Consider the following 16653-nt stretch of genomic DNA (forward strand, 5'->3'; position numbering starts at 1 on the left):
GCCTACCACCTGGTGAGGATACGAGAGGGGGACGAGTGGAAGATTGCTTTACAACTCAGCCAGCGGCCACTACGAATATCTGGTCATGCCCTTTGGCCTCACCAACGCCCTTGCCGTGTTCCAGGCTCTGGTGAATGACGTTCTCCGCGACTTGCTGAACCGGTTCGTCTTTGTCTACATTGATGACATCCTCGTCTTCTGCCACTCCCCCCAAGAACATGTGCTCTATGTCCGGCAGGTTCTCCAGTTGTTCGTTAAGGTGGAAAAGTGCGAGTTCCATCGCTCCAGCATTCCCTTTCTGGACTACATCATCTCTGCTGGGGGTGTCAAGATGGATCCCAGAAGGTGAAAGCGGTGGTGGATTGGCCCCTGCCTACGTCCAGGTTGCAGCTGCAATGCTTCCTGGGGTTTGCCAACTTCGATCGCCGCTTTATCCGGGGTTACAGCACCCTGGCCTCCCCCCTGTATGCCCTCACCTCTACCAAGGTTCCGTTCACGTGGTCCACGGCTGCTGACCGGGCGTTCCGGGACCTTAAACATCACTTCACCACGGCTCCGATCCTGGTTCATCCGGAACCTTCCTGTCAGTTCGTGGTGGAGGCCGATGCTTCGGACTTTGGAGTGGGGGCTGTTCTGTACCAACGTTCTGCATGGGACTTTAAGCTGCATCCCTGCGCCTTCTTCTCCCACCGCCTCGCAGAAGAATTACGATGTGGGGACTCGGGAGCTTCTCACGGTGAAAATGGCATTGGAGGAATTGAGGCACTGGCTCGAAGGGGCATAGCATCCATACATTGTGTGGACCGACCACAAAAACCTGTTGTATCTCCGCACCGCTAAGCGCCTCAACTCCAGGCAGGCGAGATTGGCCCTGCTGTTTACCCGGTTCAACTTTTCCCTCTCCTATCGGCCGGCGTCCAAGAACATCAAGCCCGGATGCCCTGTCTTGCTGCTATAACCCTACAGCTTCCACCTTGTGCCTGGCGACGGAACTTAGCTGGGGTATCGGGAAGCAGGTCCGGGAGGCGCAGCGGTCCCAGCCGAAACCTGGGTGGGGCCCAGATAACCGGATGTTCGTACCTGACACAGTCCACTCTGCGGTCCTGGAGTGGGCCCATTCCTCCAGGCTTGCTTGCCACCTGTGCTCCCAGCGGACCCTGGCGTTTGTGTGACAATGCATTTGGTGGCCCACCATGGTTCCTGACGTCTCTGCATTCATCGCCGCTTGCACCATGTGTGCTCAGAACAAGACTCCTCAGCAAGTTCTGGCTGGCCTTCTGCAACCTCTGCTTGTCCCTCACCATCCTCGGTTCCACATATTCCTGGATTTCGTCACGGGTCTCCCTCTGTCTGAGGGCAACGCTGCCATCCTGATGGTGGTCGACCGGTTTTCCAAGGCCACCCAATTCATTCCTCTCCCCAAATTACCCTCAGCCAAGGCGACGGACCAGCTCATGGTGCAGCACGTTGTCTGGATCCATGGACTACACGGTCTCGGCCTACCGACGTCGGCATACCTTCTGCCCAGATGTTTGTCCACCTGTCGTCATATCTGGAGAGCCCGGTCGGTCCTCCTCAAGACCACCTCCAGGTGTCGACGACAAGCAGATCACAATCGGACCCCAGCATCGTCTCGGGCAGAAGGTATGGCTCTTCCCCCACTTTATTGGCCCGTTTCCCAACTCTAAAATGATCAGTCCCTCTGATGTTCGTCTTCTCCAGTCCCATATTCTTTGTATACACCCCACCTGTCATGTGTCCAGAGTCGAACCTATGTCTCACAGTCCTTTGTCTCCTGTTTCCAAGCCCACCCCTCTCCCCTGTCTCATTGACTGCCAACCGGCTTACACGGTGAGGCATCTCCTGAAGGTTCGACCTCGGGGCAGCGGATTCCAGTACTTGGTTGACTGGGAGGGCTATGGCCCAGAGAAGAGGTGCTGGGTCCCCGCCAGGGACATCTTGAAACCAGGCCTCATCACGGATTTTCAACGACTCCCCGTTCAACCAGGTAAGCGCCCAGGTAGGACGCCAGGTGGCACCCGAGAGGGGGTGGGTACTGTCACACCTGATCTGTTTCACCTGTCTTTGTGATTGTTTCCACCCCCCTCCAGGTGTCACCCATCTTCCCCATTATCCCCTGTGTATTTATACCTGTGTTCTGTGTTGGTCTGTTGCCAGTTTGTCTTGTTTGTTCGAGTCAGCCAGCATTGTCTCAGCTCCTGCTTTTTCTAGTCTCTCTTTTCTTGCCCTCCCGGTTTTGACCCTTGCCTGCCTGATCACTCTGCCTTACCCAGACCCTGCCTGCCGTCCGGTACCATTGCCCGACCTCTGGTTTTCTGACCCCTGCCTGTCTTGACCTGCCCCTTTTAGAACAAACTAATGTTTATTCGACGTGGTCTGCATCTGGGTCTTCCCTTCATACCTGATATCAATATGTTGAAATTTAAGTCAAAATATACTATGCATTCAGAAAGTATTCCGACTCCTTTTTCCACATTTTGTTATGTTGCAGCCTTATTCTAAAATTGGTTTTCCTCCCTCATCAATCTACACACAATAGGGTTAGACATTTTAGAAAATGTATAACAAATAAACTGAAATATCACATCTACAGTTATTCAGACCCTTTACTCTGTACTTTGTTGAAGCATCTTTGACAACTGTTTGAGTTGGCTTTGTAGTCCAGCACTTTGTATTTTAAATGATACAATGACCTTGAGGTTAAAGTGCAGACTGTCAACTTTAATTTGAGGGTATTTTCATCCATACAGGGTAAACATTTTAGAAATTAAATAACTTTTTGTTCATAGTCCCCCCCATTTTAGGGAACCAAAAGTGTTGGGACTTAAATATGAAAAAAAAGTATTCACTTAAATATGTATTAAAGCAGTAACAATGTAAGTATTTGGTCCCATATTCATAGCACGTGATAACTACATCAAGCTTGTGACTACATATTTGTTGGATGCATTTGCTGGTTTGTTTTGGTTGTGTTTCAGATTAGTTGGTGAAACTGTAAATAATGTGTCATGAGTCACTTGTATTGTAAATAAAACACTTCTACATTAATGTGGATGCTACACTGATTACAGACAATCCTGAATGAATCATGAATATTGTTGAGTGAGAAAGTTACAAACATCATACCCCCAAGACATGCTAACATCTCACTCTGACAATATCAGGTGACAGTAGCATTTTTGGGGGTATGATATTTGGCGTCTAACTTTCTCACTCGTTATTCACGATTCTTCAGGATTATCTGTAATGATGTCAGCATCCACATTAATGTAGATTTGTTTAGAAACGTATTCTATTCTTATTTACAATAAAAGTCACATTTACCATTAATTTCTCTATGGCACAAAATAATCTGAAACAAAAACAGCATCCAACCAATTTGTAGAGTCTCAAGCTTGATAGTGTATCACTGGCCCAATACTTTTGGAGCTCACTGTATATATCATTTTATTAACTCAGTCGGGGTCTCAACTTAGTGTGGAGAATTAGAATAATAGAACACACAGGCTTCAATTTCAAAATGTGGTTGGGCGTCAGCAGCTTCTCTTATGTCAGTCTCTGACACTCACCCACACCCGCTAAATATGTTTTAATTGGTCAATTAGTTTAGCCAGCTATCTAAAATTGTAGTAATCGTGGTCGAATTACCGACCAGGTGGCCCCCATTAATTTTGTTAGTCACTCTCATATATTAGAAACAGCAAACATTCACTATAAAACTGCTAATTTTTCCCTCTGCTCTAAAGCAAAATGTGAAACATTAAGAATGCCTCATTCTCTCTACACCCCATGACAAAGTGTAGAATTGCAGGAAAGTAAATATATATACATAAACACACACACACCTCGCTGCTGTCAATAAGGGGGCTGCTAAAATTTTTTGCTTGCAAGGTGGGGGGGAATCCCCAACAACATGAGGCTAGGGCCAGCTCCGACTGCATGTGTTGCTACTGTATGTATGTCGGTACAGAGACCCACGATGCCACAGCATCCTCTCATGAGTTTAGATTTGTTGTGGCCCCCATCCCCTTCAAAGTTGCACAACCCTGTTTTAGCTAAATGAACAGAAAAAACAATTGAACACAAACCTCCTGTTCAAATAGGTAGGCCGCCCATTGGGTGTTTTCTGGGGTGGAATTAAATGTATTCAGTGCACGCAATGGTGCCACACAAGCAAACCTGGTTCCAAGTCTGAATACCAACTACTGAGAAGTGCGTAGGAAAGGGGTACATTTCCTATGTCTGAATCGGGCCCTTATGACACGATGCAGAAAAAGGAACTTAATAAGGAACTGCACCTGCTGATCTGGCCTTGTTTTTTTGGCGCCTCAAGAAATGCTGGCGGCCATATCAGAAACCAAATGTGATTTGGGGTGTTTCTTGAGTGTGTCCTTGCCACCACCAAGACACACCCATCTGTGAGAACGTTGCCTGCAGCTGTTCCCCCCCCCCCCCCCCCACTCAATAACCACAAACAAACCCCGGCAGCTGGAGTTCAATAACTACAGGCAGATGTATGAGGAGATGCCGGAGGAAACAGGTCAGTAGTCTTCAGAGTAATATGAGAAGAATGCAATTGTTGAATTTATGTAGATATTCTAAACAAAGTGTTTTGATAACTTTCAAATGTAGTTACAGATCCATGCAGAATAAACAACCCTTTAAATAATACAATATAAGCAGTGTTTTGCAAATACAGTATAACAAAATACACCTTTCATTGTCATTCCAAGCCGATACAGATACTGTGCCTATCTGCATTTTGTCTGGTGGTAATGGGGCTACCTTGGCTAACATGCCAGTGTACCTTCCTGTGTGGTGTCCCATATAAAACAGGAGTTCCTTGATCCTGGTGCAGAATACATAGAGTTTCTCCCTCCCCATACTGACTGATACCAGTCAACCCAATAATAAAAAAAGACAATACAAGTAAAGGTTGTAGTAAAAAATGTATGCAGAGTGCCAGGTCCATTTAGAGACATCAGACTTCATCACGTCATCTTGCAAGTCTCCATGTGCTGGCTCCATACATGTTTCTGTGAACACATACAGAGTCACTGTTCTATTACCAACGGGCAGTTTGTCAGATATCACCTATCTTAACACACATCTACCATATTGAAGTTTGAACAGGTCATACTAAACCTACCTAATTCTTGTCTCCCCATCGACGACCATTGGTGAGGAGGCAAGAAGCAAGTTCTTTGCCAGTGCCCCATTGATGGGCATCGCAGCATTGATGAGCTCCTGACCCCTCAAAGATACTGGTCGGTCAAACATACAGAGCACTGATTAGATTATCAATGGTGGTTATGATTAGCTGTATTCACCTTTCTATTTCACCTCAGATATCATGATATGTGAAGTGAAATGGAATGGTAAACTCAGCGATCAGGCTGGTTCCACAAGGCTAAAGTTATGAAGGTGAATTGGGACAAAACTCAAACATGTTTTGACCTTTGACCAGGTAAAATGTCACCAACCTGATTCAAGTGTCCTCCCTGTTCCGTTTTATAGGAATGCTCACAGCGAGGGGCATGTCTGTGTGATGCTGAGGGTCCCCTTGCTGGTCTTCTCTATGTTGCATGTTCTGCTGCAAACTGGCAATCTCTCAAACAACTGCAGAAGGCAATCCTCATAAACAACGTACGTCCTCATCTTATGAGGTGGTGTTGACTGGGAGGGCCTGTGACAGGGTGATACAATAGACAGCCAAGTGGTAAATAGCATTTTGTTATAAAGGACAACGCCTTTTGATAATGCACTTCACAAAAATGACTGTACTATTTGTATCTGCTTGGCTGGGTAATTAACCTACTAGTTTATCAAACGGTATGTTTTAATAAAACTTTCCACATAACACATTGTTGATGAAGCCGTCTGTGTCATCAGGGCAGTACCTTGGGTCAATTTAGTTATAGATTGTCACTAGTTAACACAGCCACAAAGTCATAAACACTGCCTATTTCTACAATTTCTCTTATCCTAACCACACTGCGAACCTAAGAATCTAATTTTATTGGTCACATACACGCGTTTAGCAGATGTTATTGCTGGTGTAGAGAAATGCATGTGTTTCTAACTCCAACCAACAGTACAGAAATATCTAACAATTTCACAACACACATCTAAATTAAAGGAATAGAATTAAGAATATATATATTTGGACAAGCAATGTCAACCACCTTATGCCTAACCTTACATTAAACTAATTTTTGTTTTTAACCATTGTTATTCTAGTCCATTTGGACTTTGTGGCTGCGGTAACTAGTGGAACCCCTAATTCTATGCTTTACAGATGTAGACTGACTTGTAGGCTAACATTAGCTAGCTAGCCTTCCTCACTAACATTATCAAATGATAACGTGACATAACCAACAGTATCCAGACAATACACAGTAAACTAGTATGAGCTACAACCTAACTATGTTGTAATGAGGTAATTAGCTAGCTACTCTTAACGTTAGCTAAAACTTTTGCTAGCCTGCCTCGCTTCATCACAAGATAGCTACATAACATAATTTAAAATCGTTAGCTAAATTATAGCAGAGAGGTCATTATATTCCAGTGTCTCTGGTTATACTTACAATACTAGGGTCCTTCAGCAGGGCACGCAAACCATATAACATTGGCTGTGGAGACATGGTCAATCCGTACATGGCTTTTCAGTCAGCCGTCCTTTGAACGCGTTGGGGCAATGAAACACGGCCCCCCCCAGTCAATGAAGGGAGGCGAAGTGGGTGCAGGGGCGATTTGCACGTTGAGCTTTGCAAAGTAGTGCATTACTCAAATGTTACGGCGGTCACTCAGAAATGGCCTATGTAGTACCTGTTAATTATATATTAATTTATACAACCAGAAATAAACCTCCCCCCATCACAAGTGACCTTAGTTGAGATGTAATTTACTGTGCTATACCAAATGGTACCAATTTTATAAAGATCCTTCTTAAATGTATGTGGTCTTACCCTGTCCAAACGCGTCACCTCCAATTCCCTTAGGATGTAGTCCTGAGCCTGACACTCCTCCACGTTCTTCACACTCACTTTCCCAAACTCCTTAGTGGCGTTGAGGTCGGGCCAGTAACGCACACACTTGTTCTGTCGAGGGAAAAGTGGAGCATTACACAATCTAGAAGGCCCTGCTTTTTTCCCAAGCACTTTTACGACCAGTTTAGCTGTCATACTATCCTGGTCATCCCGGAGATTGGCTGACAACAGCTGTTTTGGATTGGAGGAGGGGGGAGCCAAACAATGTATTGCTAGCCTCCTGAAGTTCAGTTCTGATAAGCATCTATCTGTCCATACATGCACCCCATCCACTGATGTACTTCTAAACAGAGATGGTGTCAGTGGGAGACTTTAATCCTCATCTAAACAGAGATGGTGTCAGTGGGAGACTTGCATCCTCATCTAAACAGAGATGGTGTCAGTGGGAGACTTTCATCCTCATCTAAACAGAGATGGTGTCAGTGGGAGGCTTTAATCCTCATCTAAACAGAGATGGTGTCAGTGGGAGACTTTAATCCTCATCTAAACAGAGATGGTGTCAGTAGGAGACTTTCATCCTCATCTAAACAGAGATGGTGTCAGTGGGAGACTTTAATCCTCATCTAAACAGAGATGGTGTCAGTGGGAGACTTTAATCCTCATCTAAACAGAGATGGTGTCAGTGGGAGGCTTTAATCCTCATCTAAACAGAGATGGTGTCAGTGGGAGGCTTTAATCCTCATCTAAACAGAGATGGTGTCAGTGGGAGGCTTTCCACCTTACAAATAGTATTACATTACATGGACTTAATAGGAATGCCTGTTCTAATACATTTACTTATTTTTTCCCCTTCCTCTCATCTTTTATTCAAATTCTGAATGTCTAAGATATCTTTATGTATTTGTTGAAAGAGCAAACTGGGATCCCCACCATGGGGGAATGTATGTGGTTCCATAGACGATACCATTATCACTGGAACAGACTTTGGACCCAGTAATTCTACTTCTATGCCCTCACCCGTCCTCTCTCCATCTCCTTGGTGGTCATGACAATGACATGTGTGTTTTCCTGGTAGACCATCTTCCAGAAGTCCACCACCGTGTTCTGAAGGCAGCCCTGGGTGGCGATGAACACCTTGCCCTCCTCCACGTGGCGGCCCTCTTCATGCATACTCTGGGCGAGAGAAACATACAGTACTTCATTCATTTCATGTCTTCATTCATGATGAACAGATTAACATTGGTAACCTGGTGGTGGTTCAGTATGTTTGTGCTTTAACCAACTCCTCACTGTGTGTGTTAGTTAATTTTCATGCCAAACATAGAAGAGTTGGCTACGACAGCACATAGGCTACAGAATGGGAGCAGGCCATTCACACCCTCTGCTTTGACACTCCAAATGGAGCTCAGGTGCATCCAATTTCCTTTGATCATCCTTGAGATGGCACTACAACTTGGAGTCCACCTGTGGCCAATTAAATTGTTTGGACAGGATTTAAAAAGAAACACCTATCTCTATAAGGTTCCACAGTTGACAGTGCATGTCAGAGCAGACATTATACCATGAAGTGCAAGGAACCCTCCGTAGAGCTCTGAGATAATTGTGTTGAGGCATACAATACCAGTCAAAAGTTTGGACACACCTCCTCATTCAAGGGTTTTACTTTATTTCTACTATTTCCTACATTATAGAATAATACTGAAGACATCAAAGCTATGAAATAAGACATGGAATCATGTAGTAACCAAAAAAAAGTGTTAAACAAAACCAAATGTATTTTCTATTTGAGATTCTTCAAAGTAGCCACCCTTTGCCTTGACAGCCTTTGCACACTCTTGGCATTCACTAAATCAGCCTCACCTGGAATGTTTTTCAAATGGTCTTGAAGGAGTTCCCACATATTGCTGAGCACTTGTTGGCTGCTTTTCCTTCACTCTGCGGTCCAAATCATACCAAACCATCTCAGTTGAGTTGAGGTCGGGGGATTGTGGAGGTCAGGTTATCTGATGCAGCACTCTATCACTCTCATTCTTGGTAAAATAGCCCTTACACAGCCTGGAGGTGTGTTGGGTCATTGTCCTGTTGAAAAACACATGATAGTCCCACTAAGCTCAACCCAGATGGGATGACGTGTCACTGCAGAATGATGTGGTTACCATGCTGGTTAAGTGTGCCTTGACTTCTAAATAAAATCACAGACAGTGTCACCAGCAAATGCACCCCCACGCCATCACACCTCCTCCATGCTTCACGGTGGGAACCACACATGCAGAGATCATCCGTTCACCTACTCTGCATCTCAAAGACACAGCGGTAGGAACCAAACATCTCAAATTTGGACTCATCAGACCAAAGGACAGATTTCCACCGGTCTAATGTACATTGCTCGTGTTTCTTGGCCCAAGCAAGTCTCTTCTTCATATTGGTGTTCTTTAGTAGTGGTTTCTTTGCAGCAATTTGACCATAAAGGCCTGATTCACACAGTCTCCTCTGAACAGTTGATTTTGAGATGTGTATGTTACTTGAACTCTGTGAAGCATTTATTTGGGCTGCAATTTCTGAGGCTGGTAAATCTGTGAACTTATCCTCTGCAGCAGAGGTAACTCTGGGTCTTCCTTTCCTGTGGCGGTCCTCATGAGAGACAGTTTCATCATAGCGCAGATTTTTTTTGCGACTGAACTTGGGAGAAAAAAAATCTAAGTTCTTGTAATGTTCCAGATTGACTGACCTTCGTGTCTTAAAGTAACAGACTGTTGTTTTTCTTTGCTTATTTGAGCTGTTCTTGCCATAATATGGACTTGGTCTTTTACCAAATAGAGCCATCTTCTGTATACCACCCCTACCTTGTCACAACACAACTGATTGGCTCAAATGCATTAAGTTAAGAAAATCCACAAATGAACTTTTAACAAGGCAACCTGTTCCTCGAAATGCATTCCAGGTGACTACCTTGTGAAGCTGGTTGAGAGAATGCAAAGCTGTCATCAAGGCAAAGGGTTGCTACTTTGAAGAATCTAAAATATATTTTGATTTGGTTCAACACTTTGGTTACTACATGATTCCATGTGTTATTTCATAGTTTTGATGACTTCACTATTATTCTACAATGCAGAAAATAGTAAAAAATAAAGTAAAACCCTGGAATGAGTAGGTGCGTCCAAACTTTTGACTGGTACTGTATATCTGGGGAAGGGTATAAAAAATGGAAACTTTCCACACACCATACAAGACCACAGTGGTCTCCATCATTGGGAAACATTTGGTACTACCAAGACTGCCAAGAGCTAGCCGTCTAGCTAGCCGTCTATCTGGGAGAACATGCCAGACGGACAACAGTCTCTACAGCACTTCACCAATCAGGGCTTGATGGGAGAGTGGCCAGACGGAAGCCACTCTTGCTAAAAAGGCACATGACAGCATGCCTGGAGTTTGCAAAAAGGCATGTGAAAGACAGAGCATAAGGCAAAAGATCCTGTGGTCTGATGAGACAAAAATGTAACTCTTTGGCCTGAATGCAAATAGCTATATTTGGAGAAAACCAGACATAGCTCATTACCCATCTAACACCAACCCTACCATGAAGTATGGTGGTGCCTAGCATCATGCTATGGGAATATGGGGATGCTTTTCAGCAGCGGGAACTGGGAAACTGGTAAGTATAGAGGGAACAATGAATGGTGCCAAATACAGACAAATCCTTGATGAGAACCTACTTCAGAGTGCAAACAGACTGGGGCTGTTACAACAGGACAATGACCCATAGCCAAAGCAACGATGGAATGGCTTCAGAACAAGAATGTGAAACTTCTTGAGAGGCCCAGCTAAAGCCCAGACTTGAATCCCATTGAAAATCTGTGGAAAGACTTAAAGATTGTTGTTCACTGCCGCTCCCCATCCAATTTAACAGAGCTTGAGAAAATCTGAAAGGAAGAACATCCCTAAATCCAGATGTGCAAAGCTGAGAGACCTACCCAACACAACTCAAAGCTGGAACAGACCTACCCAAGACAACTCAAAGATGGTACAGACCTACCCAAGACAACTCAAAGCTGGTACAGACCTATCCATGATGACTCAAAGCTAATAGACCTACCCAAGACAACTCAAAGCTGATACAGACCTACCCATGATGACTCAAAGCTAATAGACAAACCAAGACAACTCAAAGCTGAGAGACCTACCCAACACAACTCAAAGCTGGAACAGACCTACCCAAGACAACTCAAAGCTGGTACAGACCTACCCAACACAACTCAAAGCTGGAACAGACCTACCCAAGACAACTCAAAGCTGGTACAGACCTACCCATGACGACTCAAAGCTAATAGACCTACCCAAGACAACTCAAAGCTGATACAGACCTACCCATGATGACTCAAAGCTGGTACAGACCTACCCAAGACAACTCAAAGCTGACAGACCTACCCAAGACAACTCAAAGCTGACAGACCTTCCCAAGACAACTCGAAGCTGATAGACCTACCCAAGACAACTCAAAGCTGACAGATCTTCCCAAGATAACTCAAAGCTGATACAGACATACCTATGATGACTCAAAGCTAATAGACCTACCCAATACAACTCAAAGCTAATAGACCTACCCAAGACAATTTAAAGCAGATAGACCTACCCAATACAACTCAAAGCTGATAGACCTACCCAAGACAACTCAAAGCTGTAATCACCACCAAAGGTGCTTCTACAAAGTATTGACTCAGAGGTGCAAATACTTACGTAAATGAGATATTTCTGTATTTCATTCAATACATTTGATTTAAAAAAAATGTTAAACTATTTTCACTTTGTCATTATGGGGTATTGTGGGTGAGAAAATAAAAATATTTAATCAATTTTGAATTCAGGCTGTATGTAACACAACAAAATGTGGAATAAGTCAAGGGGTATGAATACTTTCTGAAAGCATTGTAAGTGTTAGGGGCAAATCAAATCAAATTCAAGCAAAATGTTCACTTTTCTACTCGGGCCGGCACCCGTGTCTTAGTGGACCAAGGCTGGACCTGCTCTCGCTTGGGGTCAAAGCCAGGTCACTGGTACTTTTCAGCTGTCATTTACATAACAATAGCTAACTGTGAACTTTAACACCTTCTAACAAAGCAACTGTTTTGATTATGCAGAGGTTGTTGATTCTGCTCTTCACAAGTCCTCACTGTCAGCCCTAGCTATTGAAACAATTTCCCAAGTATAACATAAGGGTGTATACACTAGTGTAACAGTCGAAAAGCAGAATTAGTCATGCATTGATGTCAATGGGAGATTAAGGGAACATTTGATTAAAATGGAAGTTAGGATTCACCCCTAAATGCAATTATTCCACTCACACTTCCAGAACTCACTCTGATGTAGTTGGCATTGATGTAGTCGGAGCCAGGCACATCTGTGTCTGCTTCCCTGATCTCCACCCGTGTGGTGTCAACTGGAACACAGATAGACCGGGATTAGGGTCATTGGTCACACACACTGGGAGGTATTGTAGACAGGAGGTTCAGGTCGATATCTCACTCACAAGGGAGGATGTTCTTGTATCTGTTTTTACTCTTGTTCTCTGCTCTCTGCCCTTCTTTCCTGGGGTAGAGGAGCTTACACTCCTGCTGCTGTAGCACCTGAGAGAAGAGAACAAGGTGAGAGAAAGTCAGACAGAGGCAGTATATGAAATGGCAATCCCTATTGGCAATCTAGTGCAATACTTTTGACCAAAGTCTAGGAAGTAATTTTGGAGTGAAGAGTCTAATCTGAGCCATAAAAAAATCCCTTACACCCAGGTATTCCAAATGGCACCATATGTGCCAAGATATAGTGCACTACCTTTGATCAGGGCCCATAACCAGACTATGACAGGAACCAGTGGTGACCATCTTAGAGTTAACAATAATGTGCTGTGTGTTGTCCTTCAGGAAATGCCTCATGAACATACTGGATTTACATCATCCAGACGAGCTTCAATGCCATACAACTCTCCTTCCATGGCCTCCAACTGCTCTTAAACGCTAGCAAAACTAAATGCATGCTCTTCAACCGATCGCTGCCCGCACCCACCCGCCCGTCCAGCATCACTACTCTGGATGGTTCTGACTTAGAATATGTGGACAACTACAAATACCTAGGTGTCTGGTTAGACTGTAAACTCTCCTTCCAGACTCACATTAAGCATCTCCACTCCAAAATTAAATCTAGAATCGGCTTCCTATTTCGCAAAACAAAGCATCCTTCACTTATGCTGCCAAACATACCCTCGTAAAACTGACTATCCTACCGATCCTTGACTTCGGCGATGTCGTTTACAAAATAGCCTCCAATAATCTACTCAGCAAATTGGATGCAGTCTATCAGTGTCATCCATTTTGTCACCAAAGCCCCATATACTACCCACCACTTCGACCTGTATGCTCTAGTTGGGTGTCCCTCGCTTCATATTCGTCGCCAGACCCACTGGCTTCAAGTCATCTATAAGTATTTGCTAGATAAAGCCCCGCCTTATCTCAGCTCACTGGTCACCATAGCAGAACCCACCCGTAGCACGAGCTCCAGCAGGTATATTTCATTGGTCACCCCCAAAGCCAACTCCTCCTTTGGCCGCCTTTCCTTACAGTTTTCTGCTGCCAATGACTGGAACGAATTGCTGAAAATCACTGAAGCTGGAGACTTATATCTGCCTCACTAACTTTAAGCATCAGCTGTCATCAGCGATCATTGCACCTGTACATAACCCATCTGTAAATAGTTCACCCAACTACCTCATCCCCATATTGTTTTTTTTTTTTTTGCTCCTTTGCACCCCAGTATCTCTGCTTGTACATTCATCTTCTGCACATCTATCATTCCAGTGTTTAATTGCTAAATTGTAATTATTTCGCCACTATGGCATATTTATTTCCTTACCTCCCTAATCTTACTAAATATGCACACACTGTATATAGACTTTTCTATTGTGTTATTGACTGTACGTTTGTTTATCCCATGTGTAACTGTGGTGTTTGTTTCGCACTGATTTACTTTATCTTGGCCAGGTCGCAGTTGTAGATGAGAACTTGTTCTCAACTTGTCTACATGGTTAAATAAAGGTGAAATAAAAAAAATATTTTAAAAAATTATCTTGATCTTGACTTTCATGTTTTGGAATATTAGGTGTGATTTACAATTTTTTAAATACACTGGCGGTAATGATGATACCACCACTCTTGTACCTCAAACTCTTCCCAGAATCCCTGTTTGGGCTTCTCTGAGTTGTCTGCCACTTTGTTTAGTTCCTTCACCCTGTTCTCAATGTTGGCTGCATTTATCCTGGTGGCATTGAAGGGCTTCCGTTGGGAAAGGAAGAGCAAAACGTTAACTCCATGGATGATCATATGATCCACTCTTCACATTAAATGATATTACTAATATAGAATTTGCAGCTCACCCATACTTGGAATGACACATAATTAATATACTTAACACATCTGGTTTTATCATAGTAGAACATAAAAATGGCAGTACAACATTGTTTCATGTGCGGCTGTCTGAATGCACTGGTTCAGTCTCTCACCTGTTTGAGGTGAACAACAATTCCACTCTTCTCCACCATGGGGTTCTTCTTGTAGTGATCCACCAGGTCAGCCAGCGTGTCAAACCTCTCTCCTCCACCTACGTCATACTTCCCATCCTGCTAGAAACACACAAAAACTAATGTTGTTTGTTTGCCCTTCTAGCTGGACAGTTAGCTTGCCTACAAGCCTGCTATCCCAGCCTGCCATCCCTGCTATCTAGCCGGATAGACCCTAGCCTGCCTGCTAGCTTACTAGCCCTACAAGCATACTAGTCCTTACTAGCTGGTCATGGCTAGAAGGGATGCAGCTAATGTCAAATTGATGTCAAAAGTTGCATGTTTGAGTCGCATCGGGGAGCATTTTGGCATTTTCATTAACCCTAACCCTCTTCCCTAACTTTAACCTAATTCTCCTAACCTGCTACGGTAATTATCCTAACATCTAAGATCCACCACCATATGGTGTTATTTTCTGCTCAAGCATTCTCATTTCGACACCAAACCCACCACAAGAGCCCCACGACCAGTGGATGGAAATTGCCACATAACATTAAAGATCCACCACCATATTTCACAGTAGGTATGGGGTTCTTTTTTGCTTATGCATTCTCATTTCAACACCAAACCCACCCCTGGTGTGAGTGGCCAAAGAGCTCTTTTTTCATGTCATCCAACAAATATAAAACACCTGGGGTTTGCTAAAATGCATTGGCACAGGTGCTTTGGTCAGATGACATGAAAATAGAGCTCTTTGGCCACTCACACCAGGGGTGGGTTTGGCGTTGAAATGAGAATGCATAAGCAGAAAAGAACCCCATACCTACTGTAAAATATGGTGGTGGATCTTTAATGTTATGTGGCAATTTCCGTCCACTGGTCGTGGGGCTCTTGTTTAAGGTCAACGGCATCATGAACTTTACCCAGTACCAGAACATTTTAGCCAAAAACCTGGTTGACTCTGCCGGGAAGCTGAAGCCTGGCCGCAAGTGGATCTTCCAGCAAGACAATAACCCCAAGCACACATCAAAATAAACAAAGACATTTTTAATTGGCCACAAAATATATATTTTTTGCAATGGCCATCTCAGTCACCTGCGGTTTGAATTGAAGAGGGCAATCCATAAGAACAGACTAAGTATATCAAGGATCTGGAAGGATTCTGTAAGGAGGAATGGTCTAAAATACCTCCGAATGTGTTTAACTCATAAAACATTTTAGAAAAGGGCTCAGTGCCGTTATCCTCACATTGTGAGGTTATTGAAAGGTTTTGAAACAGAGGTGTCAATAATTTTGACCCCTACCTTTGAGAAAAAAAGTATTACTTGTTAAACAAAATCTATTTCTCTGAGCAATTGTATTAGTATACAATAGTAGAACTTCAAAAAATGTTGAGCATACAATATAGCTCAGTAGTTGGATTACTTATTATATACAACGTTTTTTTTTTGCTCATCTTTATCAAGGATGTCAATCATTTCAGACCCCACTGTACATGTAAAGGCCCTATCTGGTCTTACCTGGTGGCGAATCATGACATGGGTGACCTTGGTCTTGCGGTCTACGTTCTCGTGCTTCTCCTCGTTGGTGAGGACAGAGAGCACAAAGTCACCTGGTTTGCTCTGGCTCTCCCGTACCAGGAAACTGCCAGGCTTGCCCTTGTCCATGAGCAGCTTCTCAGCGTCGCGCCCAGAGAGGTGCCCGTGGTACCACCTAGTGTAGATCGGTAGACAATTTATGACTATTATGTTTGAAAATACTAATACTATTAAAAAGCAATGAAGAATTGGGAAATGGAAATCACCCCAACTCCGCCGTTTACGTGTAATTGTTTACATGAGAAATTGAAAAATGTGGGTGTTTCTGAATGTGTGAGTTTGCACGTGATGGTGTTTACAAAGAAATCCGAATTGTGTGTGTTTGTGTGTTTCTCTGTATGAGAGCTTGCATATGTAAATGCGTTGGAGGTTCCGGCAAGAGCGCTCAGCTGGTGTTTCATGGAGAAACCATCCTCAACAGGGATCACACGTTGTTTTTGGAGCTTGATACAAACTGATACACTGTGTGTTACAATGTGTGTGTGTGTGTGAAGTTTATTGTCAA

The 16653-nt window shown here is 43.8% G+C and overlaps 1 protein-coding gene and 1 long non-coding RNA gene across 5 annotated transcripts in view; both read right to left on the reverse strand.

The window, feature by feature from the left end:
• The window catches only part of LOC110491865 (tyrosine-protein phosphatase non-receptor type 11), a 117729-nt gene that overhangs the window by 27028 nt on the left and 74048 nt on the right, over positions 1–16653 (reverse strand). The window contains exons 4-10 of one of the 4 annotated variants that reach the window (XM_021565687.2): positions 16071–16263; positions 14554–14670; positions 14213–14326; positions 12535–12631; positions 12350–12444; positions 8028–8183; positions 6990–7121 (exon numbers count right to left, since the gene is read on the reverse strand). In XM_021565687.2, the coding sequence (XP_021421362.2) occupies positions 6990–7121; positions 8028–8183; positions 12350–12444; positions 12535–12631; positions 14213–14326; positions 14554–14670; positions 16071–16263 (904 nt within the window). Of the gene's footprint in view, positions 1–6989; positions 7122–8027; positions 8184–12349; positions 12445–12534; positions 12632–14212; positions 14327–14553; positions 14674–16070; positions 16264–16653 lie in introns of all 4 variants that reach the window. The other 3 variants (XM_021565689.2, XM_021565688.2, XM_021565686.2) reach the window with 3 other exon arrangements.
• LOC110491867 lies at positions 4481–6600 on the reverse strand. The gene is made up of 3 exons (XR_002468913.2): positions 5505–6600; positions 5171–5285; positions 4481–5057 (listed from the first exon to the last, which is right to left on the reverse strand). It is a non-coding gene; the product is annotated as an uncharacterized LOC110491867 (long non-coding RNA).

This window comes from Oncorhynchus mykiss, chromosome 16 (assembly GCF_013265735.2).
Source record: "Oncorhynchus mykiss isolate Arlee chromosome 16, USDA_OmykA_1.1, whole genome shotgun sequence".
NCBI lineage: Eukaryota > Metazoa > Chordata > Actinopteri > Salmoniformes > Salmonidae > Oncorhynchus > Oncorhynchus mykiss.